Source organism: Muscardinus avellanarius (genome assembly GCF_963383645.1).
Source record: "Muscardinus avellanarius genome assembly, chromosome: 1".
NCBI lineage: Eukaryota > Metazoa > Chordata > Mammalia > Rodentia > Gliridae > Muscardinus > Muscardinus avellanarius.
Genome location: NC_137786.1, coordinates 152,463,828 through 152,483,212, shown reverse-complemented (window position 1 = coordinate 152,483,212; position 19,385 = coordinate 152,463,828). Strand labels below are relative to the sequence as shown.

The 19,385-nt window shown below is 35.1% G+C and overlaps 1 protein-coding gene across 3 annotated transcripts in view; it reads left to right on the top strand.

Annotated features, from left to right (window-relative positions):
• ARHGAP42 (Rho GTPase activating protein 42) overlaps positions 1–19,385 on the top strand; it is a gene marked incomplete at both ends in the record, with an annotated part of 271,441 nt that overhangs the window by 215,551 nt on the left and 36,505 nt on the right. For all 3 annotated transcript variants that reach the window (XM_080701664.1, XM_080701663.1, XM_080701662.1), the window contains 3 exons: positions 2,153–2,263; positions 11,359–11,463; positions 13,884–14,013. In XM_080701664.1, coding sequence (XP_080557790.1) covers positions 2,153–2,263; positions 11,359–11,463; positions 13,884–14,013 — 346 coding nt within the window. The remainder of the gene's footprint in view (positions 1–2,152; positions 2,264–11,358; positions 11,464–13,883; positions 14,014–19,385) is intronic.

Genomic DNA, 19,385 nt, shown 5'->3' with positions numbered 1-19,385 from the left:
TATAGTTTTATTGGTACATTGTAATTATATATCATAATGAGGTAGGTTCAGAGTGATAGAAACACACATGCACATAACCTTAAATCCCAAGTGAGTTGCTCATAATATTGGGTCATAAAATTATATAAATAAATGTATAATAAGTATAGAACTATTTTTAAAGGTCTCCAAATGAAGTTTTAGGCTACTTTGATGTCCATTCCAAGAAAGTTAATTTTATCTTTATTTTTAAGCTTTTGTTTATGAAATTACCATTGTAAATAGTTTCATAGCTATTTTTTCTTCCCAAATTATTAATGGAGATTTGATGTTCGGTCATCTTGATGGCAGTTAGGAATGTGAAATTGAACCAGAAATGTAAATTGTGTCTCTGGTTTGAACCAAACTCACATTTCAAGAGTGTATCTGAGAATGCTAGTGGACATTAAAAAAAGAGAAGAAAAATAAAAAAGAAAAAATGAAAGGAAATGAAATTATTTCACTAATCGTTTTCCTTTTTTGTGTGTGTGGTACTGGAGATTGAACTCAGGGGAATTCAACCACTGAGCTGCTATACCTCCAGCCCTATTTTTAAAATTCTTTTTATAAAAGAGGGTCTCACTAAATTGTGGAGGGCCTCACCAAGTAGCTGAAGCTGGCAGTGATCCTCTGATTGTCCTGTCTCAGCCTCCCAAGTACTGGGATTGCAAGTGTGCACCACCACACCCAGCTCCCATACTTTATTAGTAGAACCTATTGTAATCAGAAAGAATAAATGTGCCTGAAAATTATGGAGCATAGTTCATCAGGTTAGAGCCTTTGATTATTTATTTATTTATTTATTTATTTATTTATTTATTTATTTATTTATTTATTTATGTTCTGCTACTATACTGTCTTTCCAAGATTTTACCTAATGATGTAGCCCATCTCTTTAATAGCATCAGATACTTTTCTCTCAATTAAAATCCAGATTTGTAATGCAGTGTCCAAGATCTTCCATATTGTGATTCCACCTCAATTTTTCTTCTTTCCTCCCTGTATTTACTTTTTAGCCAAACCTTGTTAGACTCTTTACTTTGTCATGAGAATGAATTCTGCCTTATCTTTTTCTTTGAGAGTTCTTTGTCTTTGTTCATCTTAATATTCAACTTAAATACCACCATATTCTCCCAGAGTTTAGTGTCTTTTATGATTACATAGATTTTCATATACTTTAAGTGCTTTGCAACTTTCTACTATTTTTGTGTGTGTGTGGGGGTGGGTACCAGGGTTCCTGGTGTGGGTGTGGTGGTGCATACTCCCAGACCTATTTTATATTTTTGTTTGGAAACAGGGTCTCTTAAGTCAGCACGGCTGGCTTCGAACCTACGCGATCCTCCTGTCTCTGCCTCCCAAACATGGGGATTATAAGCATGCACCACCACGCCCAGCTCTACTATAATTTTTGAAGTACCTTGTTTTAGTCCACTTTTTCATCAATATGAGAAAATTCCTGGGAAGAATAACTTAGAGGAAGAAAAGTCTATTTAACTCATGGTTTCAGAGGTGTAGTTGATAGTAGACCAGCTCCAAGGCACAGGCAGCATGGCAGCAGGGTATGGCAGAGTAAGACTGCTCATGACAACAACTGGAAGGAGAGAGAGAGACAGAAAGTAACCAGGTACAGATAGAGTCTTCACTGCCTCTCTCCCAGTGACATACCTCCTACAGCCACACCCCACCAACTTATAGTCCTACCAAGTAAATCCATTCAAATTGTTAATCTATTAGTGTATTTATCCACTGATGAGATCAGAGATCTGATGCAATTATTTCACCTCTGAACTTTTTTGCATTGCTAATACATTTCCAAAGGACAATCTATATCCAAAGCAAAACACACTTCATATAAGTTTCACTATAATTATTTTTACTTAACTTGCTGATTTGTTTTGGCTTATTATATCATACTGTTGTATGCTGTGTGTCTCTGGGTGCTTCTCAAGTCCATATACTACAAGCTCTTATGAGTAAGGACTGTATAAAGTGAGATACTATACTAGAACTTTTTGCAGAAGTTAGTTTTCAGTGACGGCTTTGGAGCAATACATAAACTAGATCCTTCTGTGTGTAGAACCATCAGTCTGTAATCTCTCCCTGTGTCATGTTTTGCTTGTTTTTCATTCCTTAGGCAGATTCACAGATTGACCGAGAACATCAAAACTTCTATGAAGCATCATTAGAATATGTCTTTAAGATTCAAGAAGTTCAGGAAAAGAAGAAGTTTGAATTTGTTGAGCCGGTAAGCTTAATTTTTCTATAAAATAAGAGGATCCAAACAATCTATGAGAGAAAAAAAAACCTTTACAGTGATTTTATATTGAAAATTAAGATGGATAAAATAAAAGGAGGGGAGTTGGGAGGGATGAATAGGTGGAGCACAGGGCACCATTAGGGTGAAGTCTTCTATATGATATTGTAATGTGGATGAATTTGTCAAAAGTCATAGCATGGTTAGTACAAGAAGTGATCCCTAAAGTCAACTCTGGATTCAACTAGTGACATATGTGTTCTGAGTCATCATCTATAATAAATCTATCACAGAAATGCAAAGGCATTAGTAATAAACTACGAATGTGCGGAAGTATAGGGGTGAGCAGATAGGTGGGTTGGGAGGATATAGGAGAACTCTGTACTTTTCCTTCCAGTTTTGATAAACCAAAAATTGTTCCAGGAATAAAGTATATTAATTTTAAATTTAGAAAATGGTGTATATTGTACATCTCACTAGTAAAGTGATCATTCACCAAACCTTAGGTAAAAGGAGAAAACCTAAGGCCATCTTTCTTTTCCATGTCTTTTATTTATGTACCTAGGATCTTCCTGACATTTCCCATGAAGTCCTTTATTTTCCTAAGCTAGTGTAAAAAAAAAAAAAAAAAAAAAAAAAAAAAACCAGTGGATTGCTTAATGTAAACTGTATTGCAGAAAAGAACATGTGGTTGGATTTTACAGGATTCCTTTTATTAACATATTTAAAAAGCTATACCCTGATATAATGTTGCATATATAAGCATCTAAATAAGGCAACGTCTATTTTGAATCAAGGTATGAATCTTCTGATATGGATATATCTCAATTCCTGTGAGCTAAAAAGATAGGATTGATAACGCACACTTAATCAACCAACTTCAGCCATTCTTTTCTTTCTATGTCAGTCTTTAAAATATCCATTTAAAATGAAAATGATCTGAGTGTGGTGACGCACGCTTGTAATTCCAGTATTTGGGAGGCTGAGATAGAAGTTTCACAGGTTCATGGCCAGCTTCAGCTATTTAGTGAGGCCCTTTGCAACTCAGTGAGACCCTGTTTCAAAAAAATAAAAATAAAAAATAGGGCTGGGAGTATAGCTCAGAGGTAGAATGCCCCTGGGTTCCATCTCTAGTACCACAAAAATAAATAAATAAATAAATAAATAAATAAATAAATAAATAAATAAAATACCATGTTCCTACTGCAGTGGAGAAGAGAATGAGAAGGAAGGGACGGCAAGATTTTAAAATGTGTCCAACATAAGTCATAATGGGAACCCACTAGTCATATTCTAAAGACAGTGATGAGCCGAGAAAGAGCAGATCCTGTGGAAAATATAGGACTTCTGCTTCCAGGACTTCTGCTTTGCTGGAGCCACCTGACTCTCCTGTAAACCAGGCACTTGGCAGGTCTATAAGGACAGTTCCCTCTGAGCTAGAAAGATTAAGGGCCTACTGGCCATAATTCAGGCTCAGGATTTAACTTATTGCCTTTTCTTTGGGATAGTAGACTTAAGTCCAAATTCTATTTGCCAAACACTTAAGTCCTTAAATACCTTAGAATAAATAGATAATTTAACCCTTTAAAGATCTGATTAAACTTCATATGATTTAAGGAGTCTTGTGAAGCTCATTGAGAGTTTGTGGACAACTAGTTAAACAACCTATATTCTATAACAGAGTCCACTACTTATGATTCTTGGTCCCCTTCTCATTGACTAAATGTCCTAGGAGCTCACTATGGATTTTATTTTTTTCAAGGTGGGGAAGAGATTGGTTCTGGTCATTATACCAAGGAACATCCCAACACTGAGCCGTATCCTCAGCCCATTTTATTTCTTATTTTGAGACAGGGTCTAAGTTAATGTATATTGGTCTCAAATCTGAGATTTTCCTGTTTTAGCTGCCCAAGTACTGGAATTATAGGTGTGTGCCACCATGTCTAGCTCCACCATGATTTTTAAAGCCATACTTCTTAATGGAAAACTTCTCCCATTGTACCTATCTCCTGGTGTTTCTGAGTTGAGCTCTGTACCAAAGCATCAGACCCCAGTATTCTGAAAGTTTCCCAGCATCTTTCTTCCTGAGTTCCCATTCCCTTCATTCACTGCTCATCTGCTGTGCTGATATCCCTCCTCAAACCTGGAATGCACTTTTCACATGTGTTCTGATTCTTCGTGCATTTCTTTCTCCTAGAGAGCAACATGGAGGTAGCCCATTTCCCTGTCTAAGTATTTTCATAGGCCGTTCTGTCTGAGAACTGTGAACTAGACCATTCTGTAAGATGACACCAGATATATGAAGAGAAGATGACCAAATCTCACAGGTAGCAGAGGGAATGATAAGAATTTTAAAACTCCTGTGGAAATACATGCAGAGAAGTGAAAGCTATCCTTTAATTGCAATCTTTTTTTCTTCCTTCTACCTTATCCCAAACAGTAGTGTTCCAATAAGTCTTCTGAATCACGTGCCTTTTATATGACACCAAATCAAAACTGATGTTAGATTTGTCCTTCCACAGTATTTTCTTGGCCGCTATATTTTTTCTATTAGAATGTCTGTCCAAACTAAACAGTACTGCCAGTTTAGTCTTATCTCTATTCCTAGCCTCAAGGTGTCATAAGTGGAATTTTACTTAATTTCTATTGTGATAATGAGAAAACGATAAATGGGGCCAATGAAATGTGAACATGCATGTTGATATTATGCATTTACAAAATATGTTGAAGGGAAAAGTTTTTTTAAGTTTTCAAAACAAAGCTCCAAAGAGTGGGAAGCATATAAACACATAAAGACACTTTTATATGTTTACAGTTTTGATTCTGTACAATAAAATTCCTATTTGTATTGCTGTATATATTGCAGAAATTTAGCAGTGTGTTCTAGTGTTAGCCCAGATTAATTTAACAAATAAGCATTGGAGTGAAGCAACCACCGTAGGGATGGGACCCATCTCCTGAAGATTAAAAGTACAAATAGGGGATGGTTATCCACAGTAAGTAGCATTCTTACTTTGTGATGGTACATTTGAAATAATTTTATATTATTTTAGTTAATACCAATTGATACCTTTTGAGTATTATGAATAATGCTGCTACAAGCCGCATATATAAATTCTTGGGTAGATATGTTTTCGTTCTTTTTCTGTGGTACTAGGGATTGAACCCAAAGCATTCTGTCTTTGAGCTACACCCCCAACCCCTTTTTACTTTTTGTTTTTAAATAAGGTCTTCCCAGGTAGGTTGCTAATAGCCTTGCTATATTCCTGATTCTGTCCTTGAACCAAACCTGCAATTCTCATTTTTCATCCTCCCAAATCCTGGGATTGCAAGTATGAACCACCATGCCTGGCTTTTGACTCTTTTGAAGTAGAATTCTAAATCACAGAATACTTTCATTATTAATCATTAGAGGAACCGCTAGACTTTGTTTTTCAAAGTAACCACACAATTTTATATTCCTAACAGTGGTATATGAGGGTTGCAGTTTCTCTACCTCCTGACCGCACTTGCTCTTAACTCACTTTTTGAGTCTTTCTGTCCTAAGGAATGTGGCGTTCTATCTGACTGTGATTTGGGTTTGTTTTCAGAGATCTGGTCAGGTATTTACTGATATTTATATTTCTTTTTTGGAGAAATTCCTATTTATAGCCTATTTTTAAACTGGGTTAGTGGTCTATTATTGAGAGATCTTTATATATTTTAGATACAAGTCCCTTCTTAGATTCACAAGTATTTATTGCCATTCTGTAAGTTTTTCTATAATTGTCTTGATAGTGGACTTTGAAACACAAAGCTTTTAATTTTAATAAAATCAAGTTGATCTATTTTTGTGTGTTTGCTTGTGCTTTAGATGTTATGTCAGAGTCTGTGGTCTTAGCAGTCTTGTTTTTAAAAAAGTTGATTGTAGATGTATGGGTCTATTTGTAAACTTTTACTTCTCTTTCATTGATTTATGTCCTTGTTCCAGAGTCACACTGTTTAGTACTGCTGCATTGTATTAAAATTTTAAATCAAGCAGTATGGATCTTCCTACTTTTTAAAATTTTTGTAGTACTGGGGTTGGAACCCAGGGTCATTCTACCTCCAACCTATACCCTGGCCCCATTTTTTATTCTTTATTTTGAAACAGGGTCTCGCTGAGTCACAGAGGGCCTCACTAAGTAGCTGAGGCTGTCCTTGAACTACCATCCTCCTGTCACAGCCTTCCACTTACTGGGATTATAAGCGTGTGTCACCATGCCTGGCTGCCTGGCTTTTTTTATTTAAAAATGATTTTTACTGGTCAGTATCCTTTGTAATTTCATAAGATTTTTAGAATCAGCATGTCAGTTAATATAAAGAGGTTAGCTGGAATTTTAATAGACATTGTATTGAATCTGTATGTCAATTTTGGATAATATTGCCACTTTAATATTAAGTTCTCCAGTCCATGAATATATTTTTATTTATTTGAAATAAATTTCTTCTTTAATTTCTTTATGCAATGATTGATAGTTTTCAGAATATGTTTTTATAGTTCTTTTGTTCAGTTAATTTCTAAGCATTTTATTCCTGTGTAAAGCTGTTATAAATGGAATTTTCTTAATTTTATTTTCTGATTGCTCATTGCAAAGTATATAGATATTCAGTAGAATTTTGTATATTGGTATTTGTATCTTGCAACCTTAGTGAACTTGTTTATTATTTCTACTCGTTTTGTAGTGGATCCTTAGGATTTTACGTATATAAGGTCATGGCATTTGCAAATAGAAATAGTTTGCTATTTTCTTCCTAGTCTGGGTGACGTGTGTGTGTGTGTGTGTGTGTTTGGGTAGGGATTATACCCAAGGACATTTTACCTCCAAGCTACACCCCCAGCCCTTTATATGTTTTTGTTTGGAAACAGGGTCTCACTAGGTTGCTGAGAGTCTTTTTATAAGTTGCTGAGGCTGTCTTCCAAATTAAATTTTTCTTATTTCAGCCTCCTAAGTACTGGTATTACAGACATGTGCCACCATACCCAACTTTCTTATTATTTTTTTCTGCCTTGTTGCCCTAAGGAAAACTTATAGTAAAACACTGAATAGAAGTGTCAAGAGTATGCATCCTTACCTTTAGTCCTGATCTTGGGGGAGAAGGATATTCAGCTTTAGCATTAAGTATTACGTCGAGTATTTTAATCAGTAATTTCTGGTAGCTAGGCCATGTGCCATAAGATTTTTAGGGCCAGAGATGATTAGAGCTGTATATTTTGCAGCCACTCACATACTATAAGTAAGGTTTCTATTAGGGCTCAGTGAAGTTGACTGTGAGGTCTGTCTCTCGAATCCTAGAACACATGTGGAGTGTGATTGGCAGTGTTGTTCTTGGTGATTTGGGACAGCTCTACCACTTGTAGAGTTTTAATAGGCTAAAGAAAATTATTGATCATAACAATAGTAATTTCTCAGTCAAGGAAAAAAGGCAGGCATGCACAAGTGAATCACATCAGTTTAAGGGTATTTTCTTCCCAGTTCCACTCAGTGTGGGCCACCTGCACCCTGCTGCAAAGCTTTTCCCTTCTCTCACACTGGCTCCCAACCCTCTCTCAGCCCTTACTTTTCTGTATTGTATTGCTGGTTTCTGTGGACCCTTCGAGCTAGAACCTTTTGAAAGTATCACATCTGTATCACATTTATTTAGTTATATGGTGATGATTGGCTGAGAAATTACAAATATTTGTTCTCTTACTCTTTTGTACTGGGTTCTTTGAAAAGATTATTTATAAATGCAGTATTGGTTTTTACCTTTGGTCAGGTTTTTAAAGACAATTTTATTATTAATATTTATTATTATTATTATTATTATTATTATTATTATTATTTTGGTAGTACTGGGGTTCCTGGAAACCCTTCTACCTCCGGGCTACTCCAAGACCTATTTTATATACTTTTTAAATTTGGAAACAGGGTCTCTTAAGCCAGCCAGGCTGGCTTTCGAACCTGCATGATCCTCCTCCTGTCTCTGCCTCCCAAGGGGGCGAGGGGGATTTCAAGTGTGTACACCACGTCCGGCTAGTCAGGTTTTTGAAGAGACAAATAGTAATTTGATTCTAAAATTATTGGAAATAATAGAGTGTTATATGTTCTTTCCCGATAATGAGCTTTCTTAGTATTAAAAATGAATGTAGTTATTATTACCATTAGTATTCTGAAGTTGAGATTTACTTTAAGGTAAATTGAGAAGTCTTTTCCATGACTACCCTAGCCACTTGGGTACATCGGTCAAAGAAAGTTACATGTGGGAAACGCAATTCTAAAAAGATTCATAGTAAGCTTCTTTGGCTTAATATCATGGAATTTGTCAAAGATAAAATATACTAATATGGAGTAAAATCTACAAAAAGTGTTATTTTGCTGCCACCTAGAGGTAGTTATTTATATGTACTGTTTTTATTACCTTCCTGCAAGTTGTTTCCAAAGATGTGGATTAACAAGAAAAGGTGGGTGGTTCTTTTTACATCATTTTAATATACACCCTATAGAATTATACATTTCTTAGTGGATTCTCAGCATGAAATGTGAGATTAAAGCAGTTGTCTTCTACTAAGTGAATTTGAATCCTGCTAGAAGATACCAGTGGCTTTATTTTCATCTTGACTGATGTTGCTACATTTAAAATGCTGAGGACATAAAGTAATCTAAACAAAATGGAGTTGCCAGAACCATACTTTTAAAGGCATGACTGAAAGCCTAGTGTGGTGGCACATACTTGTAATCCCAGCATTCAGGAAGCGGAGACCGGAGAATCGCTGTTTGCCTACAGCATCAGCTACTTAGCGAGGCCCTTCTTCCCTCAGTGAGACCCTGTTTCAAAAATAAAGAAAAAAACACTAAAAGTTAGGGTTTGGGGGTTTAGCTCAGAGGTAGAGTGACCCTGGGTTTCATCCCTAGTACTGCAAAAAAAAAAAAAAAAAAAAGACTTAAAATTTTAGTTAAGAGTTTAAGAAGACCCCCATGCTGTCTGGTGGGGCTGAAAGCGTCAGGGCAGCCTGTCATGGAGGAGGTGTTTCATGGGGTGGCAGGGGTTCGGTGGAGAGTACCAACACCTCTCCAGATCTTTGCTCTGTTAAAATAGAATTCAAGGGCTGGGATATCAGGCCAGGACAAAGCAGTGTCATATAAGGTTACAATCGACTATTTATTAGGATTTTTAGTATTATTCTTTATTTGAATCTGAATAGTTTACTTCATATTTCTAAAATATTAGGATTCTGTGTCTTTTCTCATGTTCTGAATACTAAAAATATTTGAAAAGATGGATGTCAGGGAATTTGATATTTTGTAGAAAAGTTGATCATAAATATTCTTAAAATATCACCTTATAAATTTAATTAGCTTTGTGCCTATATGGTTAATTTAAAATAGCATTTACTTCATATTATAGTATCCAGTTTATAATGAAACAGTTTAATTGTGGACTAATTATAGATGCTAAAACATGAAATGATACTCCTCTAACAACTCCATAATATTATATCATATTCAGAGTTATTGCTAGCTGTGTGCTTCAGAAGTATTTTCTTATTTTATCTCTGAAAAGCTCTAAATCCACATAATATAAATACATAAAGATATTTTTAAAAATTTATTTTCAAACTCATTTGATTTAGGTGGGCTACAGTATATACTTTTGGGCAGATTATATGTTTTATTGGATAATTTGACAAGTTGCAGAATGTTTTTAGGATCATCTATTGAGTATTTAGTTTTGATAGTAATTGTCAGTCAATGTGAAACAGTATATTCTGAAATTGGCAAATAGTTTATTTTTCCATGATAACAGGAACTGCTGAAGAAGAAATGGAAAATCTCAAGATATAACAACAAAACAACTTCAAAGTACATGATTTTTGAAATAAGCATAATCCTGTATGAAGTTAACTTGTTTATAGAAAGAAAAGTATTAGGTCATTGTTTTCAATAGCACCAGTGCTTCTCTGTTGGAAATTATCAGACACATACCAGCTGATACTTGGCCTAGTCCCCTTTCTTCTCCAGACAGAGGAAGTGGCAGGATGTTACTCACATATGAAAATGTTTTCAAATTGCACTTATTTGTTAATTTAAAATAATAGGTTACAGATATATTATGAGCTGCTTTTCAAAAATGTTTTTAAACTTTATTGCAGGAAGACGTTGTGGGAAAGATTGAACTAGTAGATAAGTTTGTGGAGTTAAATCTCAGTGAATTAAATAAAAAACAATGTAACATTTTCAGACATAATTTATTCTCTATAAACATAAGTGCCGCATAATTCCATGGAGCCAGTCTTATTTCACAGATAAAATCTTAACAAGTAAGCACAACTAAATTTGAGATTAGAGGGCTAGGACTATGGAATTATGTAGTAGTTTTTCTGAACTACCACATGTATGTTCTAAACTACTACTGTATGTAGTTTTTCTAAAGACTTTACTCTAACTCTTATGGAAAGCACCTGTGCTATCTAATTCCACAGTTTCCCTCAATTCTTCCCTGGTTTGAGTTCTTTTTACTTCTTACTAAAATGTTCTCTATTTAGTACCCAAATCAGTAGTACTACCTTGTGATACTTTTTTTAACTTCTGTGGCCAAATTTCTATTTCTTCCTTTGGATTATCTTACCTGTGATTTGCTGGTTTAGTCTTTCTTCTATCTGTGTTTTATCTTCCTGTATTGGTTAGTTCTCCCAGGGTAGAAACTGTATCACTTTGGTTTTTATCCCACTTTGGGGTCTTTTGTGGATATTTCTTCAGTGCTTTGAACAGTAGAATAGCTAACAGGACTATTGTTATGAACAGACTCACAAATTAAATCACTGACTACCAAAATGGAAATAAAAATGAGCTTTTATGCTTTCTGTTTCATACCCATAACTCTGTTGCCTGCCTTGCAAAACAAAGAGATTGACAATTTGTTAGCTTGAGGAGTTAGATTGAAATATAATTTCTTCAGTGTTTTATTCTTTTTTATTGATATGTTTGTTAAAATATATCACGTGCATTAGATAATAATGTTTTACTCTTTGATGGTCATTTTTTTAAACAAATTTTCAAGTTTTTAAAAATTTTTTATCTTTGCAGCTTTTGTCATTCCTTCAGGGTTTATTTACATTTTACCACGAGGGATATGAACTTGCCCAAGAATTTGCACCATATCAGCAGCAGTTGCAGTTCAACTTGCAGAATGTAAGACCCCACTTCTTCCTACTGCCTTTCCTTAGTGCATCCAATAATAGTCACAGGGCAACTAAGTTTGAACCCCATCAGACCTTAGAATTGTTAAAAAAACTTGTCTGATTGTTTGAGTAGGAAAAACATGTAATTCAAATTAGAAATGCCATCTTATAAATGTATTATTTTTTCTAGCTGCTAGCTAAAAGTGTACCAGAAAAGAACCAAGTTTCTATTAGAAAAAAAGGTTGAACTAGCAAATCTTATGTTCACAAGTATAGATACCTGGAAGTTTGGAAAATTTTGTCTTCATCCATATCCTTATTAATATGCTGGGAGATGGTCGAGTAAGTCCTAAGAGATCTATTTTACAGCATGGTGACTATAGTTAGTAAGAATATTGTAGTTTCTACTTGAAATTTCTTAAAGATTGTTGGACATTTGTGTTCTTACACATACACATACACACACACAAACAAACACAAATGGTAATTGTACGTGGAAGTAGACATGTTAATCAGCTCGATTTTGGGAGCTATTTCACAATGTATGCATATACCAAAATGTCACATTGTACACTGTAAATATGTACAACATTTATTTGTCATGTATACCTCAAAGCTGGGAAAGAAAGTTCTGGTTGATCTTAGGCAAGTCTTATTTGTTGAGAGAGCAACATTTCCACATTTGAGAAATGATGGCATTGTATTTTAACACCCTGAAGTCCCATTTCTCTCTGAAGAGGAATATTAAAAATAAGTGATATTTTTATTCTGAAATAATAAGTCTTAATGTGGTTTTGGAACCACCAAAGTTGTTTAAAACATTAAACCATAAGCAAAAATTATTTCCAGACAGCCTATCTGCTTCTGTTAAGTTTGTTTGTAAAGTTGTTTAATCAAATCCTTTTATTCTCTGATTTCACAGATTTACAATTTCTGATTTCCAAACTGAGCAATATTTAAAGAAGAAAAACATCGTTAGCTAACCCATTTCTGCATTATCAAACCTGACAGAGATGAAGTCCTAGTAGTTGAGTTTCTAAAGCTGAAACCCTGAGTGTCTAGTACTCTAGCCAAAACAATTCAGGATCCCTTCACTTAATTTTCTTTAAAAAAAAAGTTTATGTGTCTCTGTTTATCTGATTCTTGCCATTGTAGAGACGTTCATAAATAAAATGACAAGTTGGAGTGTTCCATGAGGGGTATATAATTGGATTTATTTCACTGGTGTTTTGAGTTTTAGCTTCTATTTAACTTAGATTTTCTAACAGAAATGATTTCATCTTTAATTCATTCCCATTGTTTTTTTTTTTTTTTTAACATGGGACATTTAAAATTTGAGCTTTTTCAGTAAGTAAAAATGAAAAAGGATGAAAACCAAAGTATTTTTATGCCTTATTTTCATATTAAATAAAATTATGTTAAGCTTCCTGAGCTTAAGGCACAAAAAAGAGGAAGACATTGGAAAAATTTAAACCCTTATTTTCATACAAAAAAAAAAAACCAACAAAAATGTCACAAGAAAAAATTTCTAACTTACTTTGAGATTTAGCTATTTCAGTATGGACCCTAGCAAGATCTTAGTGGTTGTGATTTTTATGTTTTGAGATACATATTATTAAAATAATGTGGTTTGAATGCAAAAGAGATTTTTTGTTTTGTTTTGTTTTGTTTTGTTTTGTTTGGTGGTACTGGGGTTCCTGGAAGCCCTTCTACCTCCGGGCTACACTCCCAGACCTATTTTATATTTTTGAAACAGGGTCTCTTACACCAGCATGGCTGGCTTCAAACTTGCGCCATCCTCCTGTCTCCACCTCCCAAGCGTGGGGATTACAAGCGTGCGCCACCACACCCGGCCTAAAAGAGATTTTTAATAGAGAAAAAAAGCCTGATGCTTTTTATATCTTAAGTAAACCTACTGTAAAGTGGGTAAACTATTCTTGAAAAAAAAAAAGATAGAACTTGAAAACCAGTTGATTTTCATGAGTTAATTTTTATACTAGGCTCTTAATAACTGCATTTAAAATTTTTTTGTTAGTGTCTACACCATTGTGTGTGTGTGTGTGTGTGTGTGTGTAAAAGTTGCAGAGGGCCTCACTAAGTTGCTGAGGCTGGCCTCAAACCTGTGATACTCCTGTTGTAGCTTCCCAGTTATTGGGATTACAAGCATGTACTATCATTGCCCTGCTTACACGAACTTTGTTTTTTAGCTATTGTAGTATTTCTGAAAACCACACTATGTGATGTTTTTTCAAAAAAGCCTTTGGAACAAGAGTAGGGAACTATTTTATTGATGTTTTCAGTGTAACTAAATCAAGAGTATCATTTTTTTTTCCTTAAAAGAATCTGGATCAGTCTTGAATTTGCACAGATGTTTCTCAAACACAGTAGGAAACAATTAATAAATTTTTTTCTTCTTTTTTTTAACTTAAGACAAGGAATAATTTTGAAAGTACTCGACAAGAGGTAGAACGGTTGATGCAAAGGATGAAATCTGCCAACCAAGACTACAGGCCACCAAGCCAGTGGACAATGGAAGGCTACCTTTATGTCCAGGAGAAACGTGAGTCAGAAAGACACAGCTCATATCTCTTTAACATGCTGCTCCTGTACCATTTGATGTTGTTACTATCAGTTTCATCATGAAATAAGACTGAATTTTTATGTTATATTTAAATATTCTCGTCTCCCATCACTACCACCACTCAAGTGAGGAATTTTTTTTCATTTTGGCATTAGGTATCTAAGTTGGTATATTGTTGATCTTGGAACTTGTAATCTGCAGTGATGATCTGGTAGCCTCAGTTCTGTTTTAGAATTTAATTGTGCCACTGCTTCTCAATTTCAGGTTACATGGAGAGTTGAAAATCAAAGCCTTTTATGAAAACCAAAACCTTTTATCAGAATGAATCATCATAGCAACAATAATAGTTTTTGCCTCCAGCAGCACTTTTTTTTTTTTTTTGCTTAATTTTGTGCTCTGCCACTTCTCAGGAGGAAAATTGGCAATTATGTCATGTCACATTGACACTCTTTACTTCCTGAGGTTAGGAAAATAAGTACCAGAACTAGTAGAGCACTATTCTAATTCCCTGATATTAAGAAAGTTTTTCTCACAAAATTTAGGAAAAAGCCACTGAAACTTGTATAACTAGGGTGCTCTCTGAATGTTACTTATCATTAAGTGGAAAGCAGCTTGATTACTTTGACTTAAATAACTCTGTTTTAAATCAAATATGCCCTAAAGTTCTGTTCTGGTACTGTTTGTGGTGAAGGAACCATTGTTTTTCTTTCAATTTATCATGGGCCAGTGTCTTTATAAATTACAAAATCATGTGCTTTGACTTTACAACAATGTCAAATGGTTACAAATGTCTTGAGATGATGCTTATTTGTACTTTTCTCACACTTTAGGATTTACAAACCACATGGAATAGCACTATTGTGACACCTCTGTACAAAAGTAATGAAGTTGTTTTGTATTGATGAGATAACTTAAAGGCTTTTTGATGAAGATGCTCAGAAATATTGGGTTGTCTGTTAATAGTTTTTTTTTCATATTTGCAATATGGTCACTAACATGCCAATAGACTTTTGCATTTGAGATGGCCATCTGATGCACAGTTGTTGGATAGTAGTATTGACACAAAGAAAATTTTCATCAACAGACTGGGAAGAGTGTCACTGGCTTAGGAAATCTGAGTTCCAGGAATTTTTTCTCCTGACTATCTAGCTTGGCCATTTCTAGCTACTTTATAATTAGAGTATAACATATAGCTCTCACCCTCCCACCCACATATTTCATGAAGAATGATTGGTTCATATTAAAAGTGCACAGATTTGGATTGGGGATTTAGGGAACTTTTGAAAGCTTATTTTACATTGTTCAGGTTTGAGAACTTCAATATGAGGGTATAGTGGGAGGAGCTCACATTTCATATTAAGTATGAATTTGGCCAGAGTTATTGACAGTGGACAGTTCTTCAGACATGTAGCAAGTGTAGAGGAAGTGCCATCCTCGTGTCCAGGAATTTTATTCATTTTGATCTGACAACATTTTATTTCTTGAGTTCTTTTTCAGGTGTTGTATAGTTGCTGAAATTCATGTGGGTGTATAATATAAATATTTTTAATTTTATTGGTGCATTGTAGTCACACATCTTAATGAGATACAAGATGGTGGAGACATACAAGCCCACATCACCCAATTAGCCCTTATCCAGTTCTCTCCCCATTCCCTCCCCTTCCCCCATTCTCATGTTTGGCTTAGTGATTGACATATGTTTGTTAAAATACATCATGTGCATTAGAGAATTTCTCTCTTCTCCCCTCCCACCCATATTTTTTTATTCTAAATAAAACAACAACAAAAAAATCTTTGAATTACTCTAACAATGATTTTGAACATAATCTTCAAACACATCATACCAGTCACTACTTTGTAGTTCATTTTATTGGCTGGTACTCTGGTTTGCTTACATGTTTCCAAACTGTTAGGCATTTGAATCACTCTTTACACATAGGCCTTTAATAATGTAGGGGTGCCTAGATAGAAGAATCTATGTTTTATGCACTTAGCTGATATTGGTTTCTTTTGTAGTAAGATGCCTGACTTCTTTGGGTCATTCTAACTTCATTAAGCTCTTGTGGTATAGAACTCTTCTCTGAGTTTTTTTTTTTTTCCTTTTAATCCTTTTTATTGCAGCATCTAAGATATATTTGCGTGGTATCCTATTTTTAGGATGTCATATGATACTGTGTTTTTCAGTGTCCTATTTATAGGCTAATCTATATGTTCATTCTTAGTGATAATGAAGGATAAATAAGCTCTAAATATTATTTCCAACCTATTTTAATGTACCTGTGTCAATTTCATTGAAATATTCACAGAATTGAAAACTTGGGGCTTACTGATACCTCTCATTTTCCTAGGATACAAAACTCAAGAAAACCCTTAGGTCCAGTTTTTCCCTGTAACCTGAGGCCAAATCTGTCAGTTTTGTCTCCTTCATGCAGTTTAACTCAGTACATCTCTTCAACTACATCATCTCAGCTCAGGCCAAACCTCTGTGGTGGCCTCTTCACTATACCCATCTGTCTCTAGGTCTTCCACTCACTAACCCATACTCTGCAGAGTTTGCAGCAGAGCCCTCCAAAATGCCCCTGTGGCTGTGTAGTACCGTGAGGGCCCCTTGACCTGGTCTCCCATTGAACACTGGCACATTTCACTCTCCTCTCTTTATCACACCTCTCTTTTGACAGTGTCTTCCTCCCCCAGCACAGTTTCCACCTTGACTTTCCCTCTAACTGCCCAGATTACTTTTATGGTTTTATTGATGTATAATTTAAATACAATATATTGCATCACTTTCAAATGTACAGTTTACCATTCATATGCACCTCTCTGACCTCTACCACAACCCAATTGATGAACATTCTCATCGTCTTCCAAAGTTCTTACCCCATTAGAGTTCCTTTCTCCTGCCTTTTCCTACCTACTATCCTCCCCCGACCCCCACATATACCCCATCCTTTTGTTTAGTGGTTTAATAAGAAAGGCAAATGTATTTATATGCTTTGGGAATGCAGGGGTAGAGGGTGCTAGGGATTGAAATCAGGGGCATTCTATCTCTACGCTATACTCCCAGCCCTTTTCATTTTTATTATGAGACAGGGTTTTGCTAAGTTGTTGAGAGTCTCATTAATCTTTTACTGTCCAACTACTGGGATTACAGGTATGTGCTACCACTCCCAATGGGAAATATTTTTTTACAATACTTAAAACTTCCAACTTGTAATCTTTGAAAGCATTTAAAATAAAAAATGTAATCTCTAAGTTTACCAGAATATATTGTGTGCTTGCCCCCACTGAATGAACAAGTTCTGTGGAGGACAGAAAATAAGACAAAGTATTTGGCTTCAGGGTTTTTTGTAATGGGAGGCACAAGACAATCTCACATGATTAACAACCAGTGATCAATAGTAAATATCAGGGCTGTTATTGGGTGATAAATAGTGACAGATGTGATGGGGTAGGCATGGGCCATTGTAGTTTGGACACAGAGCTCCACTGTATCTGTATATGTGGTTTTAATTTTATCTGCCTGTAGGCATGCATTAAATCACATTCTAACAGACTTCTTTTTTCCAGAAAGATTATGAGTTCCAGAGTTAGAGTTCTTTTGGAACTCCATGTCTTTCCCCCTTTAACTGTGCAACCCTTACATTTTTCTGACCTCAGTCTCTTCATTCATAAAAGTAGTATATTTATATCATTACTACATTGATGTCATAAGAAATAAAGATAATATACATAAAATGTCTATTTTCGGTGGTGATATTAAAATTTAATACTTTTCTCACTTTGAGCCCTTTCTATTCTACTCAGTGTACATTTATCTCATTTAATTCTTAAAATAATTTGAGACTATCATTTCTCTAAAAAGAACAAGTTTAATCACATACTATGTTGAAGAAACTATTGCCATCTACACCTGGTAGGCTTAATCTTCTTATGAGGAATCCCGATTATAATATCTGATTTAAAATGTTCATAGATAAAATTGTAGGCACATAGTAAGTACTCCGTGAAAGTTAATTTCTCTCCTACTCCTCAAATATTCATCTCAGCAACCTTAGGTGATTACTAGGTAAGATAATTCTTTTCTTTTGCAACTTTAGAGTTATCATAAATTTTGACTTCCCCAGAGACTTTTAGAGTCTTCAGAATTGCTTATCTAAGAACATCTGCCTAAGTCTACTGCCAGGCAATGTTAAATTCCCAGCATGTGTGTGCAAAGCAAACTTAGGGATTAAATGCAGAAGGTTTTGAACTAAAAATGGAGGCAGGAAAAAAAAAATCTTAGGTCTACACCTCATCAGGGCACTGCAGCAGCTTTATTTTAAAATTATACTTAATACTGCTTCATAAATCGCCACCTAAGTACTAGTCACTGCAAATTTCCATTTTCCACTAATTAGTTCTAAGCCTTTAAGTATTTTGCATCACATGTAACAAAATTATCCATAAGTATTGTTAAGTATTATAGTGTGAACTGGTTCATAAACCGAATTGAAGTTAATTGCAATAATCCTTTGTGATTACACAGTATGTGGCTCCACCCCTTAATTTGAAAATCTGGAGTAGCTTAAATACTAGCATTAAACTCAACTCAGAGGGCACTATTCTTAAAAGAATTCAAATGGCTCACGAAATACTTTTCTCAAGAGGTGCTTTTTGATTTTTTCAATTTCTTGCTTTTAAATATATGATTGTGAAATCAGGCTAGCAGTAACATTGCGCACATTTGTTGCTAAAGAAATGCAGGTGTTAAGCAGGATGGTCCCTCACTGAAGACAAGTTCTAGATGGCAAGTTCTGTTTCATCCCACTTAGGCCACTGTGGCATTCAGTGCAGGCCACTGGCATTCCTGTGGGAAAACCGAAAGATTTCCACTATGTTGGAGGAAAAGTTGAACTAACAGTGTGGTGTGTCCTGTTCCTTAGCCAACCAACAGCACCCAGTTTCTAATGGAGAATACTGGGAAATAAAGTTCTAATGGAACTTTATGGAGAAAAAGAATGTGAACTTTACATGTATACAATCTTCTTTTTCTTTCTTTCTTTTTTTTTTTTTATTGTTGCTGGGAATTGAACCTAGGTTAGGCAAGCCCTCTACCACTCCCAGCCTACAAGTTGTCTTCTCTTTTTCTTTTTTTTCCCTTTTGATACTTTGGGTTGAGTCCAGGGGCATCCTACCTCTGACTGTACTCTTATCCCTTTTTAATTTTGATGTGGAATCAAGGAACAGGGTCTCGCTAAGTTGCTGAGGCTGGCATTGAACCTGTGATCCACCTGTCTCAACCTTCCATGTACTGGGATTACAGGACTGTGCCACTGTACCTGGCTCAAGTTTCTTTTAATATAAATAGGGGA